Source organism: Callorhinus ursinus, unplaced genomic scaffold (assembly GCF_003265705.2).
Source record: "Callorhinus ursinus isolate GAN/ISIS: 27379988/994484 unplaced genomic scaffold, GSC_fseal_2.0 scaffold4, whole genome shotgun sequence".
Classification (NCBI taxonomy): domain Eukaryota; kingdom Metazoa; phylum Chordata; class Mammalia; order Carnivora; family Otariidae; genus Callorhinus; species Callorhinus ursinus.
The window spans coordinates 29,830,844-29,851,737 of NW_027397066.1; the positions used below are offsets into that span (position 1 = coordinate 29,830,844).

The window sequence follows — 20,894 nt, forward strand, 5'->3', positions numbered from 1 at the left end:
AAACCCAGACTCATAAAAGGATAATTTAATGATGATTCTTCAAATACTGACCTATGGGGGCTACAAATTACATATTCCTTAGTTCAGGATTGAATTCTAAAGATTGGAGAGTTGCTAAGCCTGCAAGAAGTGATCAGATAACCTCAGCTGTGAGCTGTAACCTCAGAGGAAGGATGGACAAAGAGGAGAATGGTAGGACGTGGGGATGGAGTGAGGAGAGATTCTATCAGATCACATCATGGGGAGGGTCTACACCAGAGTGAAGAGGCTTGACTTGGTTTAACAGTCTCTGAGTAGCCAGTGTACATTCTAATCAGAGAATCAGAACCTGTACAATTAGAGCTTTTTTTTGGAAGGCTAATCTGAAAATTGTAAATGATCACAAGCTCAGCAGAAGTGTAAACCTAACTTAATTCTCATAGCAGCCAACAAAACACCTAAAAAATACAGCATCTGCACCAGTAGGAATAACGTAGCTATGGTATGCTGGCTATCCAAGTCTCATCTGAAGTGTTTTGCTAAATTTGAGGCAAATAATTATAAGTGGATCATTGACAAATGACATAGTACATTCAAAGGAGAAGGAACAATTCTCAAAATCATACTAAATCATCAAGGAATTATTGAGGGAGATGTTGACTTCAATTGAAGAGTTTTATGGGCATCGGGGGATCATGGTGTCTGCCTTCAAATATTCAAAGCATTTTTATGAGCAGGAGGGATTAGATTTATTCTTTGCCACTACAGTAAGAAGTAATTTGTCCCCAATTCCTAAATGTGTTAAAAGAGTGACAGTTGTGCAAATGACTTCTCCTTCAGGAGGGAGAAAGGCTTAAATGCCTGGTAAGGGTCTTGGTAGGTTTCTAAAGTTATTTTGCCATACCTCATTAGATGTAAGTGGAGAAATATGATTTGATTCAGTTTTGTATTTTCTTCTTTTTATGTATCTGTGTGTATACAGAAATCTCTACTTTCATAGTCTGCCTCATGAAAATAAATGAATATTTGAGGAGCACTGCTACACTTCTAAAGAAAGAAGAAAAGGAGATGTGTAATTTATGCAGCACGCATGATGAATGTACCCCACGGCGGACAATGTCCACCATTCACGATATCAAAGCAGCAGGCATTGCTGCAAGAAGGGAACAAAATGTCATAGAAACAGCTACTGTTTCTCCCACAAATAGAGAGGAAAGTCCTTATACAAACCAGGTCCAGTTAAAAAAAAAATAAAGCACATGTGAGTTCAGAATTAGTGGGGGAAAAAAAACAATACCTTATTGAATGGAGATGTAACAGAGCAAGGGGAGTCTCAGAACAAAATGTTCCCAGATAATGCTGAAAATGAAGATGATAAACAAACAGAACACATGACTATTGAGAACATAAATGGCAACAAGGAAGAGATGCATGACATAATCCAGACAACAGAAAGAGAAATTCAAGAGACTTCAGAAAGCCACATCCTCAATAACATGTGATATCTCCAGCAAGTATCTGAATAATCTTCTTTCCAGTGATTCAGAGAGTCTAAAGCAAAAGAATAACATAATGGAAAAGGAGTAAGTAAATGTGATGTGAGAGGTGCTTGTATATCCTTGCTGATACATGTGTTTCTGTCGTTATTATACATAGTATTTATATATGATGAGGATTTTGTATTTCCATTTCAGATCTCCAAAAGATATTGTAAATCAATAATTCAGTTTAAATTATTCCCAGTGAAATTATACGACTGCTATTACTAATATTTTTTTATAATTTTAGGAAACAAACATTAAATGTTTCTTTAAAGGAAGAGGAATCCACTATAGAAGAAAGTAGTTTAAATAAACAATTGTCCAGAACATGAACACTCTTCTAAATCACTACTCTTTCAATTATAATAAGAAAAACTAAGAAGCTGTGGAGAGTTCAAATTCTAGAAAAGCATTTTCTAGCCTCAGATTTATTTTAACAATATCCTCAAATAAATTCTCACATTTATTTTATTTATAAATTATCATAAATTCTTAACCTGTGTCTGTAGACTCTAGGTGGCATGGGTAAGCTTTAGGCAGTTATTAAAATTGAGTGTATATTTTCATACCTATTTTATCTCCTTGGAGATTGTCCAAAGCTTTTCCCAGATTCTCAAGGAGCCCCTGACTTAAAAAAAAAAAATGTTGAAATTGACAGATATACTTCATAAATTATCTCCCTTATACAAGGGGATAATAATCCCTATTTGTCCAAATAAAATAAAATATTCACAGCCATAGTTTTTCTGCAAAGATCACACCCTTAGAAGACAATGGGGCATAATGAAAAAAATCATTGCTTTGGGAATCAGACAGACTTAGATTTTATCTCCTGTTTTTTTTACATACTAGTTTTGTGATCCTGAGAACTTGCTTCATTTCTTAGCCCTATTTTATTCTTTGTAGAAATAATATATACTTCCTGGGATTATTTGGTAAGGTCAAATGAGAAAGTCATGTGAAGGGCCTAGCACCACACTACTTTGCAGATGTTCATGCTGAGCTAAATGTGAGTTTGTAATTGATTTCACTCTCAACAACCCTCACTTTCCCTACCTCCCATGTGCTTCCCACCTTCACTTAACCCCTCTCTGCCATGACGTATGATGCTCTTTTCAGGTGTATAATACCATTTCCAGGACAACACCACAACTGCGTCTTCAATCTCCAGCAACTCATTTTGCTATTTTGACCTTAGTTATCTCATCAATAAAATGAAGAGGTTGAGTTAAGTTAGCTGTGAGGTCCCTATAGGGCTGAGAATCTAATGAGTTTTATAGATGTCATGGAAGTACATTCAATTCTTGACAGACCCCATAGTTTGAAAGAATTACTGCCCCTGCAAAACAACTATTAAGTTAGTTAATATGTGGTTGCCCATTTCACTTGAGAAAAACGTTAACACTTCATATTCTCACATTCAGAAATGACTCAAAGCATCAACTAATGAGTCACTGCTGAACCACTCCCTCTAACACCTCCCTTAGGTGTTCCCTCGTTGGTGATTTCCTCTTTGTAGCATACAAAACAATTGCGCTTGGTTTGCATATTTATAAAAGATGACTACTCCTTTCAGTCCTTCAGGCTAGAAACCATCAGGCCACTTAAAATATGTGTGTCATAAACAAAACCTCGCTGGGAATCTGTTGTGATTCCTCCCTGGATAGCTTTCTGTAAGAAACCTATCTCTTCCAGTGTTGTTGTCCTAGTGTGTATAGACTCAAAGGGAAACAAGAGAAACATAAACCAATCTGATTACTTCAGCTGCTGGACTAGATCTGTTTGACTAAGGCTAGAGGAAACAGAAGCATTTACAGGTCTCTTTCCTCACTTCATCTGTCAGTCTTTTAGAAGAGCGTATGCAGATAGTTTTCGAGCCACAGAAGATCATTTTTAAAGTTATACAAGGCTGGGTCACTGTATTCTCTCTCAAACCATTCAGAAATTGTTTCTTATTTTCTGAAGTACCATCATCAGAGAATATGCAAACAAACCAATGTACTGAGTAATTTTCCTTCCAACTTTACAGGTTCAGAATTATAAATCTAAATAAATAAACTTCTCTGCAATTTCAACATTATTTTTTAGATATCTATGTTAAAGGGCATTAAAAAATTCAATTTACTAAGAATTGACAAATAGTTAAAACTTGATTATCCTAGAACCAAGTATTAATGCTCTATTTTATATTGATCCTCTCATTTTTCTTTGACATTGCCAATATTTCAGCCATTTCACGGGTAAGAAATAAGAAGTAGAAAGAAGAGGAGAAACTCGAGCTGGTAATTTTAATGCAGAGATCTAATTTATTGAGCATGCAATTTATGCTAACCCCCTATTATAAGAGGTTTAAATATTTTATTTCATTCCATCTTCATACTATTGTGGATTAGGTATTAGTTTCAGTTTGTAATGGATAAAGAATCCAGTGCTTTGGAATGATTTGAGGATATTATGTCAGAGTTTGGGCTTTTGTGCTTAATATAGATGGATTCAATTATTGATTCTGTAGACTTACCATCGGTGTGATTTTCAACAAGTGAAATTTTCTAAGCCTCAGTTTCTCTTTCTGTAAAAGGTGATGACAGTAGTACCTGCCTGACTCCCTAGTGAGGATGAAATGAAACAATGTGGGGGCACTTGGCTGGCTGAGTCAGTAGAACATGCGACCCATGATCTAGGGGTTGCGAGGTCGAGCCCCATGCTGTATATAGAGATTATTGAAAGATAACAAATTAAAAAAAAAAAAGAAACAATGTGTAACCTAAAATCTAGTCCACAAAGAGACCTAAAATATTGGTTATTTTAATAATAATTATTGATGTTTAAAGTCAAATAATGACTGATCTCAAATTTGAATTCAAATGTTTAAGACACTAAAAGCTTCGGCAAAGGTGATGGTTATAAAAAGCAAGAGTACAACAAGTGGTCAAAATTCTTTGAGGATTGTAAATATTTTGCTTCTAGTTATCATGACTAATCCTAAGTTCACAGTACTTTTGTACCTTTTTCAGTTTTTCTAAAAAACATAATAAACATCATTCGATATAATGTGTTTGGATAATTCCAATACGAGATATGTATTTATCTCCTTTCCTCAAAATTTAGTAAATGATTCAGCTATTAGTACTTGGTTTATCAAGAAGCAGTAGCAATCTTCAGATTCATTTTGTAACGTGAAAACTGAGAAATCACCACCTAAATAATAATAGTAATGTCAGTAGTAAAAATAGTAATAATAGCTCATACATATAATACCTACTATGGGCCGAGCATAGGTTTTTAATAACTTAACATATACTAGTTTATTTAATTCTCACAGCCTTCTTATGAGATAGGTATTATTTTATTATAATTTTGCAGTTGAATAAACTGAGGCACAGAGGATGAATATCTTGCTAAAAGGTTACAGAGTTAGTAAGTGAAAGAGTTGGGATTCACAGCAAGACAAGGTGGCTCTAGAGCTTGTGCTTATTTATTTATTTATTTATTTATATTTGCTTTATAGTTTATTTTTTGTCAAATTTTTTATTTAAATTCTAGTTAACATATAGTGTAATATTGGTTTCAGGACTAGAATTTAGTGACTCATCACTTACATACAACACTCAGTACTCATCACAACAAGTGCACTCCTTAACACCCATCATGCATTTAGCCAATCCCCTGCTCACCTCCCTCCATTAACCCTCAGTTTGTTCTCTATACTTAAGAGTCTCTTATGGTTTGCTTCCCTCTTTTTCGCATTTAGCCATATAGTACATAAATCAAGTAATTGGAAAAATTATGTATTTTTTTCCTGCAGGTATTTTGATATGCTGATACCAGCCCCCAAGTATCTTGTTATATTACAGCACCATCATATATTCTACAACATCTAGAATGCCAGATAATTAATAGCATGAGTTCTTTAATAGTGAGTGATAGTGAAGAGTTGGTCAGTAATGTCATCACTGTTGAGTGTTCAGATATGGAAAAAAAAATCCACTTCTAATATGCATTGCAATTCCATTTACTGTACGTTACAGGTGAAATTACAGAAACATCATGGTGAAAGTGTCTGACATAAACCTTCAATCAAGTTACCTAACCCCAAATTCACTGGAAGGAATGAGAGGAAGTTATAAGGTTGGTAAATCCTTGGCTACTTCTACATTTGCTGTTTGACTCCTCTAGTAAATAGTACTCAGACCACCAGACTGTGTAGAGATCTAATTGCTCCATCAGTAACAAATGGAAGGGTTAATTAGATTAATGCCAGTAAATTCACGAATATTTTGCTATCTTTTGATCTTTATGATCAAAGAGCAGAAATTGGCCAAACTTAGGAAAGAAGAACTTGGGTCTAGGACCCAGCAAATGTTGTATTTTCACCTGGGGCGGGGGGGAAATCAAAATCATGGCTTAATTAGCTTCATGCCTTAGACTAGCAATAGACTAACATTTAAATGTGATGGACCTCTGTCTAAATTTAAGAATGTTGGAATCCCCAGATAACACTAGCTTTATTGTTTATCATTCACGAGTTGGGAAAATATGTAAAAAAAATTGAACAATTGTGTGTGTGTGCACACCTTGAGATAGTTTTTAAGTCTATAAATTATGTTCTGTTCATATACAGAAGACAGTGTATGTGGTAGTTAGGATGTGGGTTGTGGAGGAAGATTAGCTGGGTTTGAAATCTGGTTCCTGTACTTCTGTGCTATGTTAGTGTGGGTAAATTATGTAACCTTGCCATGACTCAATTTCTTTATCCGAAAAATGAATACAATAATAGTGTCCATCTGATAGGGTCATAAGGATTAAATGAATAAATGCACTTACAAAGATAAAAGGAAGCCTGTAAACACGCGTTAGTAGTAGACTTTATTGTAGTAACTGAGTTTCTCTGTGGTCACAAATTCATATGTTTTGAAGACAGGTTATAGCAGTTATTAAACTTAGCATAGAGTTGATGGGAGCTAAGGTTAAAGATTCTTCTGTGGGCCATTGAATTTATTTTTAAACAGAATATTTGTCTTTTTAGCTTTATGTAAGTTTTCATTATTTGAAGACAAGGGCAAGGAATAAATATTTTAAAATTCCACTAAATAAGAAATTCTTTATAATACATCTCTTCTTTTTCTGATTTGTGTCTTTTCTGAGTTACAAACAACATTATACAGTAGAATATGAAAGCTAAGCCTGTTCTAATTATTTATTCCAATTCATGTCACTAGCATATTTTATATTTGGTCTAGGAAGCCTGTATGTATAATAGTCCGGTCCACATTGCCTTGATTGTGGCTTTTTAATCTTGATCAGTCTGTGTGACTGTCATTATAAAAGCAAAAACTGTTGATAGTGCATGTGACTTTCACAAAATGGGCAGCAAGATGTTTTGTAAATGGATCATCAGAGCAAAAGGGACAACAAAATAAGAGGACCATTGTCTACTGGAAAATATAAAAGCATATACTTTTTATAGTTTTCTAATAGTAGTTATCCCTATTTTTAGCTCAAAAATTTTTAAACTCTGGATTCCTTCCAAAATTTTGCATGGTTCATACGACATTTAAAAATTCTAATTCTGGAGTCAGATAAACCATCATCAGAGTTCTGTTCATGACACTCCCCTGCTTAAAAATACTTCCAGTTCCCAGCATTTGCCAAATGTGCTCTAAATGCACGACCCACTATCAGTTCCAGGGAAACTTTTTTTCTTACCTCTCACCATTTTCCCTTCAGCCAATTAACTACATTTGTCACACCCTGAATTTTCCTGATGATGGATTCGTGAAGTGATATTGTGAAATGTCTTCCTTAGTCAGTTTTCAAATGACAGATTATTCTCTATTGTGATTGTCCCTGAAATGTTTGTGTGTGTGTCTGTTTGATTATCCACTCACGCTGGGGCGGAGCCAGGCTGGTGTTTGGGGAGACATGAATAGACCAAAGGACTTTTAAGTTTTCCTCTTTATTTTAAGCTTTGGTGATTATACGAGTAGGTAATTTTGTTTTCATTTATGTACTCAGCTCCTTTTTTGTGTGATTAAAAAGCTTGAATACATGCGTGCATATATGCATTACAAATTTAAATGTCACTATATAAAAATGAAACACAAATGTTTCTTTTCAGTCATTAGCTTCCACTGCATGAAGGAGAGAAAATGACTTTACTAAGAGATTGTGCGTTGTCAGAAGGAAGAATCTGCTGACAGAACAGGTGCTCTAGCTTTTGCATAAACTACCCAAATGATGACATTTGGAATTCCCTAAAACAGTGTTGAATTTTCTGGATAAAGGCCAATATTAAAGTTTATTCTGGTAAAGGAAGATAGGATTCCAAAAATAGTTAATATTTGTGAAAACACTAAATGTGATTGTGGGGGATCTTAATTTAAATTTAAAAATGTATTTATTTCTCTCATTTCTATCATGTAGTTCAAGTTTGAGAAACTAATATCTACCTGAGCATCCCTTTGGAGTTAATGAAATCTTTCCCAAATGTGGGAGATTACAGGGAGAGCAGATAGAGTATATACGGCAGATATACCCAGAACCCTGCTGTGTTAATGTACTTTCATGTACTCAATCTGTACAGGGGACCTATGCGGAGTGAAAGTATACAAGTTGGGTGTCTTTTCTGTTGTGTCTTGTTTAAAGAAAGAGTCCTTCATAGTAACAAAGAAAGGCCTTACTCTTAAGCCAAGCATGGAATTCCTGAGTGTCCTTAAATTACCCTCCAGGGGTTTTCGGCTCGCTAGTGCTGGTACAATTAAAGGTAAATATTAAAAACTGGTGAGTTTCTTCTCATAGCTTTTGTGGGTCAGCAAACATGGTCCAAAAAGGATAAAGAAGGTACAACTATTTAATATACCAGTAAACGAATTCTTTTCTTATACTTTTAATGACCTAACATACAGTGTTATCAGTGATAAAGTGATGATTTAGAGCATAGTGAATCTCATTCCAAAATAAATCCCTGCTTTATTTGAAAGCTTTCTTAGCTACTTGTGTGTGTGCGTGTGTGTTTCTTAATGATATTTATTGACAAAAACATGTTAAGTATCTATGATAAAACTGAAGCCAGACATTGGGACATTCATATGAGTCAAGATTTGCATCTGAAGGCTGGCAAACAGAAGGCTAATCAATTAAAATATTTATAATTATGACTATTTTGTTATACTTAATCATAAAACAGCCCTTTTTTGGAATGAGGATTTAATATATAAAAACACTATTTGCAAGGTATACACAAGATGTATTGGAGCATCACTGCACCTTTTAGAAGATACATTTCCTCAATATTTCCTGCCCTTGCAGCCTTGACTGTCCCCCATGCTCTCCTGTTTCTCCCAGTTATTGTAAGTGGTTAGCAAAAAAGAAAAAGTAGGGAAAAAACCATATTATGAGCAATTTATTCATAGATATTTTCCATAAACTTGATATTTTAGAATCATGCTAGCTATTTTTATTGGCCATTCTTATGTGAGAGGAAACAAATAAATATAGTCTTGTTTTTCTAGTTTCTGAAGATCACTTGATCTAACAACAGTTCTAATTAGAAATTATGTAAAATGTCTATTTTATTTTCTAGGTCATTTTGTTGCCTACAATTAAGAGTGTTTCTCGGTTATTTATAACATAGGACAGGGAAACTAAATTTCAGACAGACTTTATAAAAAGGGGACCAAATGATCTGTTTTTTATAAATTAATGCAGTGTTGATTCCAGTCAACAATGCATAAAGAAATGTATAAAACTAGGTTCTATCAAATTTTCAGAAAATTGGCTTAGATATGTGCTGATACTTTGCATCTTTTGTTGTTAAAATATATGAATATATGTATTTTTTCCTTGTTTACGTCCAACCAGTTGACCCATCTTTGGTGACATATTTGAAAGCACGGCAAGATACTTCCTACCCGGTAGTATCCACAAGCCCTCTGATCCATGTTAAGCACCCATCAATACATCCTTTCCAAAGCCAGTCACTGTATTCCTACCTTTTTCTCCACACCCTGATGAAAAGACTCTTGGATCTGGGATAGATCATAAAAGAACAGTTGGTGCCACAACAAACAGGATCATACCTTTCTACCTCAACCAGTGAGTTAAACCCTAATATCTCTGACTTGATGATGTGAATATCCTGTTATCCAATCTCCCCACCATCTTATTTTCATTTTATTAGCGAGAAGAATGAAACTCAATGAGATTAAGAACTTGTCCAAGTATCTACATCTACCAAGTGGTGCAATTTTGGATGCACCCACACATCTCTAGATCTATTCATGCCTCTGTGTAGCCATCATTTATTTAGTTTGAGGGCTGCAAGGCTGGAAATTAGGAAGTGGATTATTTGTCTTTTCCCACCATGTTTGCAATTTAGGGAGCTGGCAATAGTAGAATATTAAGTTATGGCTGGGAGAAGAAATTAAACTTTCCCTTGTGTTAGATAAGTGAGAAAGAACATAAAAATATATATGTGATCCAGTTATTTTGCTACTTGGGAGATATATATATATATATATATATATATATATATATTAGTGGTAGTTTAGTTAATCCACATTCCTGTGTATCAAGGTAAAGTAAGATTTAAAACCAGAAATATCCTGGAGCTTCCAGTTTAAAATGTACCAGTCTAATAGATTAAGACATTCTCTTTTAGATAGTCCCTGAAATACATATATATATTTTTAAAGACAAGAACTTAATCCTTAAAATGGATTATACAGTATTTCTACTGTATATAGAGGACGGATGGCAAAAGATTAATAAAAATAATTTGTGACTGATATGTACTTTCCATCATAAAACAAAGCAGTTCCATTTGCAAGAAAGATGATGGAAAAATAACTTGTCCGTTCCTGATTGTCAAGTCCCATAGTCTGAGAAATATAAATTTATCTCTGTAATACACAGATTTCATTTTTGGGACTGATTACATCAGTGTTTCTTTGCCCCTCTTTTGCTCTAATTCCACATCCCTCAGAAATGACAGAGTGGAATGCAGAGAGAAAAGGCAGCATTTTTCATTGTCCAAAATGAAATTCCCTTAAGTATAGGGATAAGAAGAGAGACAATAAGAGCCCTAGTAGAAATCATGCTGAGGGTGGCACATTTTCATACTTTAACTGATTCAAAACCTTTAAAATCCAGTTATCCCAGGTAGGAGAAGATTACACGTGGTAATCCAGATAAATGATACTCAGCAAAAATGATTAGACACTGAAAATTGATTTCTGAATTATGCACATGGATCTGCTCTCCAGATCTAAGAAAGTGGCTACCAAACCAGACGTAGGTAGGTGAATAGTCATTCAAGATTAGAGAAAAAAGGCCTACATGGTTTCTTAAGGAAAAAAAAAACTTAATACCAATCAAAAAGATTTCAAAAACAGAACAAAACCACGAAAAAACAAACTATAGAAATAAAGGAGGAGAACATCATCCTGACGTTTCACAGTAACTTGAATAATGAGAATCACAGTTCCCTGGAGAGTATTACGGAAATCTATTTTGGATGCTTAGTAGTATCCAGTAAGCAAAATTTCCGAGAGGCAGAAAGCAATCAGGATAGATAGGCCAGAAAAAGATGAGGCCAACAAGATGACATACAAAGATAACAAGCAGAGATGAAAAGGGACATGGGCATGATAAGGAATCGTTTGAAATGATGTCACCTAATAATTATGGTACCATCAAAGGAGCAACCAAAACAACCATAAAAGAAGCAATAATCAAAGGCATAGTTGAATTTAATTTCCTGATGTTGATTAAAGCCTTGACTTAGAAAGTGCTGATTGATTACTAGACACAATATGGAAAAAACAAAACAAAACAAAACCAGTGCCTGCATAGGCATGACATGGAAAATGGAAATGTACATTTAAATAAAATAATTCTATAACAATCCATTCAGCAGGAACAGATTAAGTAAAAAGGAATAACATCAGTCTCCCCTCTGTCTCATTCATAAAAGCAAAAAGCAGAAAGGAAAAGTTTATGTGGCAAAGGATAACAACAACAACAAAAAAACCCCACAAGAAAACAGCATGGTGATGTCAAAGAGAAAAGATGACATAAATAAAATAAGCAGTTACATTAAATAGATATAAATGGGTTAAACATAATCTATACTATTGCTTTTTAAAAATTTTTTATTGTTATGTTAATTACCATACATTACATTATTAGTTTTTGATGTAGTGTTCCATGATTCATTGTTTGCGTATAACACCCAGTGCTCCACGCAGAACGTGCCCTCCTTAATACCCATCACCAGGCTAACCCATCCCCCCACCCCCTCCCCTCTAGAACCCTCAGTTTGTTTCTCAGGGTCCATAGTCTCTCATGGTTCGTCTCCCCCTCCCACTTACTCCCCTTCATTCTTCCCCTCCTGCTATCTTTTTCTTTTTCTTTTTTCTTAACATATGTTGCCTTATTTGTTTCAGAGGTACAGATCTGTGATTCAACAGTCTTGCACAATTCACAGCGCTCACCATAGCACATACCCTCCCCAATGTCCAACACCCAGCCACCTCATCCCTCCCACCCTCCACCACTCCAGCAACCCTCAGTTTGTTTCCTGAGATTAAGAATTCCTCATATCAGTGAGGTCTGGAGGGTGTTATACTATTGTTCATCTTACATAAATCTTTAATGTTTAATACCTTCTATGCTGTATTTGAGGTGATTTCCTTAGATTTGTCATATATTTTACCATTTTTTAAATATTTTACCATTTTTAAATCAGTTGTTTCAGATATTTATTTCACTCATTGTAATTCTCATTTCTAAAAGGCTATTGCTATATTTTAAAAATCTTATTTTTCCAAGATACTCTGTTTTTCATTAAGCTTTCTAATTCATTATCCCTTTAATCATTATAAACATACTCATTTTATGGTTTCATTCAGATTATTCTATCACCTACCTATTAACATGATGTTTACTATTATCTATTAGCATGGTGTAATCTAGTACATTGTCTATAATGCCGGTTCCATCCTTAGAAATTCATTTCCAAGTATTGATTATGATTTTGTCAGATCAACTTTTCTTCTCCCTTTCCCTCCTGCCCAGAGCTGCTTTGCATGTTTGTTGATTTCTTGAGCCAATGTTCCAAGAGAGTTTGGTTGTTTTTGTTGTTTCTCAGTTCATGGCCAATGCTGCCCTTTCAGGATTCCAGTTTTACGACTGAGTTAGTTCCAGCTAATAGCTAGAGGCTGTATCTAATGTGCCTGATAATATGTTAAGCTCCAGCCCCCACACACCTGGTGTGTATGCATGGTTGGTGGGGCAGGGTGTGCGTTTGGAGGAGACTGATAAGGGTGGGAGTATCCATAGAATCATTTGCTCATGTTCCCTAGGGAGAGAAGAGAATTCTAGCTTTTTGAGATTTTTAAAAAAGATTTTATTTATTTGAGAGAGAGAGAGAGAGAGAACGTGTGAGTAAGCACGAGCTGGTGAGGAAGGAAAAGGGAGAAGCAGGCTCCCTGCCGAGCAGGGAGTCCTCAGGGCTCCAATCCCAGGACCTGGAGATCGTGACCTGAGCCAAAGGCAGCAACTTAACCTACTGAGCCACGGAGGCACCCCTAGCTTTTTGAGATTTTGTTAATTTCCAGACCTAAGGGATTTTCTTTCTGGCTTTTGAGTTCCTCCACCTTAGTCTGTGTGTGTGTGTGAGAGACAGATTTTTGTCCAGCATTTCTAGGTAGTGGGAAGATGGCCATTTGTCATCAATTCAGTTAGCCAAAGTACCGATTTCTTTTTTCTTCTCTGTTTCTTTGCCCTAGTATATGCTCTCTCTGCTAGAAAATCCTTTTTTTATCATGTTTAGGTGAAGAACATTGGTTTATTCTATAAGTGGTAGCTCAACTCTTTCCTTATGTGTCAAGACATTCTAAGATATCCAGGAGGGATTGAGTTTTTGTTTGTGTCAGTCCCATTCTTTGTACACAACCTATATCATACTATAGTATTATTAAATTATCTTTTCCATTTAGCATCACTAAGCACAAGTACAACATAGTAGGTGCTCAAAAAACGTTGCATGAATTAAATAAATTAATGAATGCATTTGTGGGAATGTAAGTAGTATTAGTAATCCTTCTATACTTTTTAACAATGCTAAATTAGTATTTCATAATATGATCTGTTGTTATTAATGTGAGACATGGTAGATGCATTTTCTCTATCCAGTGGAGCATAAAACAATAAAATGGGACCCTACATCAGCTGTTTATTTAACCTTCTTTCATCAAAGGGTGAAAATAGGTGAACATTTTCTATGGAAATCGGAATACAATGAAGCACTCCATGCCTCATAAAATAAAAAAGATAAAAACTAGTTGAGGCCAAAACACAGCCTAAATAATAATTAAAGGTCTTTATTACATACATCACCTTCCTTTATGTCTGAATGATTTCTGGGAAAAGATGAGTGTCATTTAATTATGAACCAGAAAAGATTTCTTGTCAGTAATGAAAGGTGAAATTAATTTATTAAATAAAAACTTATTCCATATTATATAAGAAATATTTTAGAGAGTTAGATGGGAAAATAATTTTGCTCATGAAGAATGCCATTTCTGCATAATGCTATTGGTTTTAAGATGATCTTGTTCAAATGTAACATGTGAGTCATATACAAGAATATTTGTGAAATAGATGTGTCATATCACATAAGAATAAAATAGACAAGTTGGTAAGACTACCATGTAACTTAAGAAATCAAAAAGAGCTGATCCCCTAGAACAGCCAACACAGGAGAAGAATAGAGATGGAAGAGGGGCACTACCTGACTTCGAGACTTACTGTAAAGTTATAGTACTCAACACAGTATGGAACTGGTGAAAGAATAGGCAAGTAGATCAGTAGAACAGAAAAGAGAGCCCAGAAATAGATCCATATATATATATATAGTCAACTTATTTTGACAAAGGAGAAAAGGCAATGCAATGGAGTAAAGACAGTCTTCTGAAGAAAACAAGTGCTGGAACAAGTAGATGTCCACATGCAAAAAAATGAATCTAGACACAGACTTTATACTCTTCACAAAAATTAACCCCAAATGAATTATAGACATAAATGTAAAATGCAAAACTATAAAACTCCTAGAAGATAACATAAGTGAAAACCTAGATGACCTTGGGTATGGTGATGACTTTTAGATACAACATCAAAGGCACAATCCATGATAGAAATAACTGATATGCTGGACTTCATAAAATTAAAAATTGTCTCTGGGAAAGACAATATCGAGAAAATAAGATGAGCCACAGACTGGGAGAAAATATTTTCAAAAGATACATCTAATAAAGGACTATTTTCCAAAATATACAAGGAACTCTTAAAACTTAACAATAAGAAACAAAAAACCTAATTAAAAAATGGTCCCAAGACCTTAACAGATACCTCACCAAAGAAGATATATAGTTGGCAAATTAGAATCTGAAAAGATTCTCCATATTATGTCATCACTGAGATGCTAATTAAAACAAAAATGACACATCAATACACATCTATTAGGATGGCCAAAATCCAGAACACAACCTTAAATACTGGTAAGGATGTGAAGCAGCAGGAATTCTTATTCATTGCTGGCAGGAATACAAAATGGTACAGCTACTTTGGAAAACTGTTGGTTTCCTACAAAACTAAACATACTCTTATCTTAAGCACTTCTTGGTATTTAGCCAAAGGGGTTGAAAACATGTCAACACAAACACCTGCATATAGATATTACTGAAAATTTATTCGTAATTGTCAAAACTTGGCAGCAACCAAGATGTCCTTCGGTGGGTGAATGGATAGATAACATCTATCCAATAGAAAATTACTCAGTGCCAAAAAGAAATGAGCTATCAAGCCAAAAAAGACATGGAGGCATCTTAAATGCATATTACTAAGTGAAAGAAGCCAATCTGAAAAGGCTGCGTACCATATGATACATACTGTAGGACATTTGGGAAAAGGCAAGACTATGGAGACAGTAAAAAAATCAGTGGTTGCCAGAGGTTGGAGTGAAGGAGGGACAAATAGGCAGAATACAGAGGATTCTTAGGGTGGTGAAGATGCTTGGCACGATACTATGATGATGGGTACATGTCATTTTATATTTGTTTGAACCTATAGAATGTACAACACAAAGAGTGAACCCTAATGTAGACTATGGATTTTGGGTGATTATGATGTATCAATGTAGGTCCACCAATTATAACAAAAGTACCACTTTGATGGGGAATATTGATGATGTAAGAGACTATGCATATGTGGGGGTAGGAGCTAAATAGGGAATCTCTGTACCTTCCTCTCAATTTTGCTGTAAGCCCAAAACTGCTATAGAAAAAATAAAAGAATTAAAAAAAAGAAACTATCCTTGAAAAGTTCCCAGCAATGTCTATTTCTACTTGTGGAACCTTTGAACAGATCTTTTTTTTATCTTGGGAAAAATCTTCTGAGTATCTCTTAATTGTGTGGCCTTAAGGCAATTATCTAGGAAAACTATGTCGGGGCACTGTTAGACCTCAGAAAGGCAGTCTGGAGTGGACATCTGTTGCTTTGTCTGCCGAGCCACTTTATTTGTTGGGAATTGTGTCACAAATTCTGGAAATTGTTCTTTATATCCATGTGGACGTAATGGGATTTTTCGTTTTTCAATGTCCCTGTTAATTATAATTGAACACTTGAACCTAAATGGGCCAATTAATTCCCTTAATGCCTGGAATATTGATATGGAAAAAGTCTTCAACTCAAGAAATAGGAAGGTTAATTATTCTTGAATAAACAAATTGATTTAATAAAGGTTAATTATGTTTTATGGAACTCCTAATACATCAGAATGTCCTGTGGAGTGTGATCAAGTGCTATTCAATAGTATTGCTAGGCAATACTAGATGTGAAAGTTTGCTAATAGCATATATAGAAGGAAGAGTTTATTTGCAGAGTTGTTAAGAACAGCTGGGATAAATAAGGATGCTGCCAAATCATTTAGTTTCAAGATGAGGTATATCTATTATCATATCAAAGTCTAAATTTGAGGTGATGGATGTGTTAACTAACTTTACTATAATAATCATTTTACAACATATACAAGTATTGGATCATCACATTGTACACCTTAAACTTATACAATATGTCAGTTACATCTCAATAAAGCTGGAAAAAAAATGGAATCTAATTTTGATCTTTATATCATTAAGGGTTTTTTTCATTTTAAGTGTCAGAAAAGCAAACTCGAAATTTTAAGGAGAAAGGAATTATTTGGTTCATGTAAATAAAGTCTGGGGATATATTTATCTTTACGTTCCTCTTAAACCAGAAAGAACTTAGTCTCTCTCTTCTATTTCTGCCATCCTCTGTGCCAATTCCATTCTCTGACAGGCTTGTCCCTCATGCTGGCAAGATAGCTACATCTTGATACCTCCAAGTTCAGTGGAAAAGGGGAAGCTGTCCCATGGATATGCATAAAGGCCCTGAGAGTTATTCTCACTCTAAACCAGCTACAAACCCATCACTGAACAGATCACTGGGACCGGAAGGATGATGCACTATACAGGGCAGGCTAGGCTAGGTTATGGCATGTTAACAAAAACCTGAATTCCCGAGGGCTGTTGACAATCTTTATATCTCACACATGCTGTGTTACCATCAAAGGCAGGCCGCTTCTTGGTTATCCTTACTCCAGGACTCAGGCTGAAAGGCAACCACTTTCTGGCTGCTGTCATGGTAGCAGAAGAAAAAGCTTTGGTAGATCTGCATGAGCAATTAAATTCTTGGTCTCCAAGTGACATTCACCATTCATTAACCAGAACTAGTCATAGGGCCCCCCTCAACGATAGGGGGATAGGAAGTGCAATCCACTCTGGAAAATGGTATGGAGGGTCCTCAAAAAGTTGAAAATAGAGCTATCCTAAGACCCAGCAATTTCACTACTAGGTATTTACCCAAAGGATACAAATGTAGTGATCCGAAGGGGCACCTGCACACCAATGTTTATAGCAACAATGTCCACAATAACCAAACTATGGAAAGAGCCCAGATGTCCATTTACAGATGAATGGATAAAGAAGATGTGGTATATATATATATGTATATATATATATATATATATGTATATATATATATATATACACACACATATACACAATGGAATATTATGCAGCCATCAAAAAACGAAATCTTGCCATTTGCAATGATGTGGATGGAACTAGAGGGTATTATGCTAAGCAAAATAAGTCAATGATTGAAAGACAATTATTATATGACCTCACTGATATGTGGAATTTAAGAAACAAGGCAAAGGATCATAGGGGAAGAAAGGAAAAAATGAAACAAGACGAAATCAGAGAGGGAGACAGATCATAAGACATTCTTAATCTTACTTAATCTTACTCAAACTGAGGGTTGCTGGAGCGTTGGGAGCGGTGGGGTAATGGGCTGATGGACATTGGGGAGGGTATATGTTGTAATGAGCACTGGGTATTATATAAGACTGATGAATCACAGACCTGTATCCCTGAAACAAATAATATATGTTAATTAATTGAATTTAAATTAAAAAAATTTTAAAAAGGAGGTGCAATCCTATAATGTGCTCAGGATGGGGAAAAATGGAATTTTTTGGCAAACTGTATTAATGAATGCCAAATGCACTATTTGGCTCAGGTTTTACACCCACCTGGACCTGGGAGTAGGGTCATTTCCACTACAGCTGAGAACCTGCAGGTCCCCACAAAAATTTAAGCTATTGGTAGAAAAAAGAGTAAGAATTGTCATCAGAAAAAGAAATCAATGAAACATTTAATTAAGTTTCTAGTAAATGATCAAAGTTTGGGATTCAGTTTTAGTATATCTTCCTATGTTAATAAATTATTAACTTCGAGGGATTACAAAATTTACTCTATTTGTGGTTTTAAAACAAAACCCCAAAACTAAACGCTATTTCTTCCCTATCCTCCTTATTTTAAGTTGGTTGATTCCCTGAAGGAATCAGTAGAGTCTAAAGTTTTCAGAGTGGACATTTTAAATCTGGCTTAGTTCCTAATTTATGGGTTATAGGACAGCTCAACCTGTAAACATTAAGGTGGTTTTAAAGCCATAACTAATTCTTTTTTTTAAAGATTTTATTTATTTATTTGAGAGAGAGAGAGTTAGAGAGAGCACAAGAGCAGGGTGAGGGGCAGAGGGAGAAGCCGACTCCCCTCTGAGCAGGGAGCCCGATGCAGAGCTCGATCCCAGAATTCTGAGATCATGACCTGAGTTGAAGACAGGCACTTAACCAACTGAGCCACCAGGCGCCCCGCCATAACTAATTCTATTTACAAATAAAGATGTGGGTTTCACACTTGGTCTTCGTTCTTAGTAGATAGCTAAAATGGTTCTGAAACCCTTGTGAGTAGTAGCCTTATTAGACCATTTCTTTCCCCCTACAAGATGTTCAGTATCGAGGGCTTTTTTTCCTTTGTGAGGAACAGATCTCCATTTAAGTGAATTCAGGAAAAGAGAAGTTTATTGTAAGACTATTCATTCCATCTCTAGGACTACATGAATTCTTTCAACGTGATTTTTCTCCTTTTCTCTTTTAGCATCTCCTCTATTTTCCCTTTCTTACTAATACCTGTGCTTATTATTTTCATAACCCAGGGCACTGCAGCTAAAGGACAACAGTGACAAGTTATAATCTCTGAACCTCTTAGACAAATTCTAAAGAAAAAGGATAAAATTTGTAGGGTGCTGAAAATTCGTCTACTATGAGTCAGTTCCGCTCTGGCTGGTGGAACATAGCACACGGTACATACAACTGCCCCTTTCGGAGCATTTGTGTGGAGCAGGTTTAAAAGGAAGGAGGACTGTGCAAAAAAGCTAACTGGCTGTATCTGTAGGAAGTAGGATGAGAATATTAATGCCATTAATGCTTACTACAATTACAAGCGCTTTACAAATACTAACTTTGCTCTGTGCGGTAGATACTGTTATTACTCTCATACTATAAATAAGAAAATGATGATACAGAGAGATCAAATACCTTCCCGTGGTTTTATAGTTAGTAAAATGCAGATTCACGCAGGATTTTAAAGTAGGCAGTCTTGCTCCTGAGTCTGTGGTCTTACCCATCAGCCTCCTCCACTACTCTCGGCTCTTCTGAAGCATCTGGATTCACACCTGCGAGTTTATTAATGTTTTGGGGTTTTCCCTTAACTCTTTCGCCAGTAATAAAATGCTTCTCATTCTCCGAAGCTCATCACAAATATTAATATTTTCACTCTGCAAGCTTCCCTGAGCACCTTCCTTCTGCTGCTAAACCATCCTGCACTTTCCCTTAATTACCACACTGATCACCTTGTCCTGTGTTTGGATAACACTGTAATACCATGAGCTTCTGCAGAGAAGGGTTATATATTTCTTATCTTTGTATTCCTGGTGCATGGCATAATTCCTGGCATATGGAATATACTTAATGTATTGTTATTGGATTATTCACTTAATGAAAGAATGAGTGCATTAAATAAGATTTGTGCCACACAGATTTTACCAGTCTCTCTTCTGCTACCATTGCATAGGACAAAAAGCGCTTCCATAAGAAAACCTGGGACCAATGCCTGTGAATCTTTGAAATTACTGGGATTCAGAAGCCAAGACCATGGTTGGTTTGGGCTGGATGATGTGGTAGTGAGAAACATGCAGAGTGGCTTGATATCATTTGAATTGTGTGAACGTTTAGAGAGGTAATACAATAGTAAACAATAAAAGTTGACGATATTATATCCTGATGATTTATAATTGATGTTTACAGAAATGGAATTATAGGATTAAATTTTTATTCCTCAAATAAGAGTATCAATAGCTCTTCAGGGTGTGCTTAAAATGTAAACCGGAATTGATATGAATATGCTACCTATAATTTCATTCATGAGAGTTTAATAAGTGCTTTCGGAAACCACTCATAACTTAGATGTATTGTTTAAGTTTTCCTTTAACTCCCAAATAGTTTTAAAATAGCACCTTTATTTATGAAATTCCATAAAGACAGTAATTTACTGTTCATACCATGCTCATCTCATAACTATGTATATGTAACTGAATTCATTATTTCTGTGTCCTCATTTTGCTTTCTCATTTCCATGTTTTCTAGACAGTTCATTATGAAAAGAGTTTTCGACAGTTTTCCAGCTCATGAGGAGCAGATATTCATAAAGAGAAGACAATCCTATGGCTAAAGATAGCTTTTATTTTAAAATGGAAGATCTTACATCTATAATTGTCTTGGGTCAGAAACAGAGTCTAAGATGAGAATTTATTGATTTATTGAGGGAGAACATTTAGGTGAATCCTATAAGGGAATGAAAGAAACAAGTAGAGCAAGGGAATAAGATCAGA

The 20,894-nt window shown here is 35.3% G+C and overlaps 1 protein-coding gene across 1 annotated transcript in view; it reads left to right on the plus strand.

The window, feature by feature from the left end:
• DTHD1 (death domain containing 1) overlaps window positions 1-20,894 on the plus strand; it is a 59,952-nt gene that overhangs the window by 1,246 nt on the left and 37,812 nt on the right. Inside the window, 11 exon segments of the mRNA XM_025886968.2 lie at window positions 962-1,221; window positions 1,223-1,258; window positions 1,260-1,459; window positions 1,461-1,584; window positions 5,326-5,509; window positions 5,512-5,652; window positions 8,104-8,219; window positions 8,221-8,283; window positions 9,371-9,485; window positions 9,488-9,614; window positions 20,078-20,242. Of these exon segments, the coding sequence (XP_025742753.2) occupies window positions 962-1,221; window positions 1,223-1,258; window positions 1,260-1,459; window positions 1,461-1,584; window positions 5,326-5,509; window positions 5,512-5,652; window positions 8,104-8,219; window positions 8,221-8,283; window positions 9,371-9,485; window positions 9,488-9,614; window positions 20,078-20,242 (1,531 nt within the window).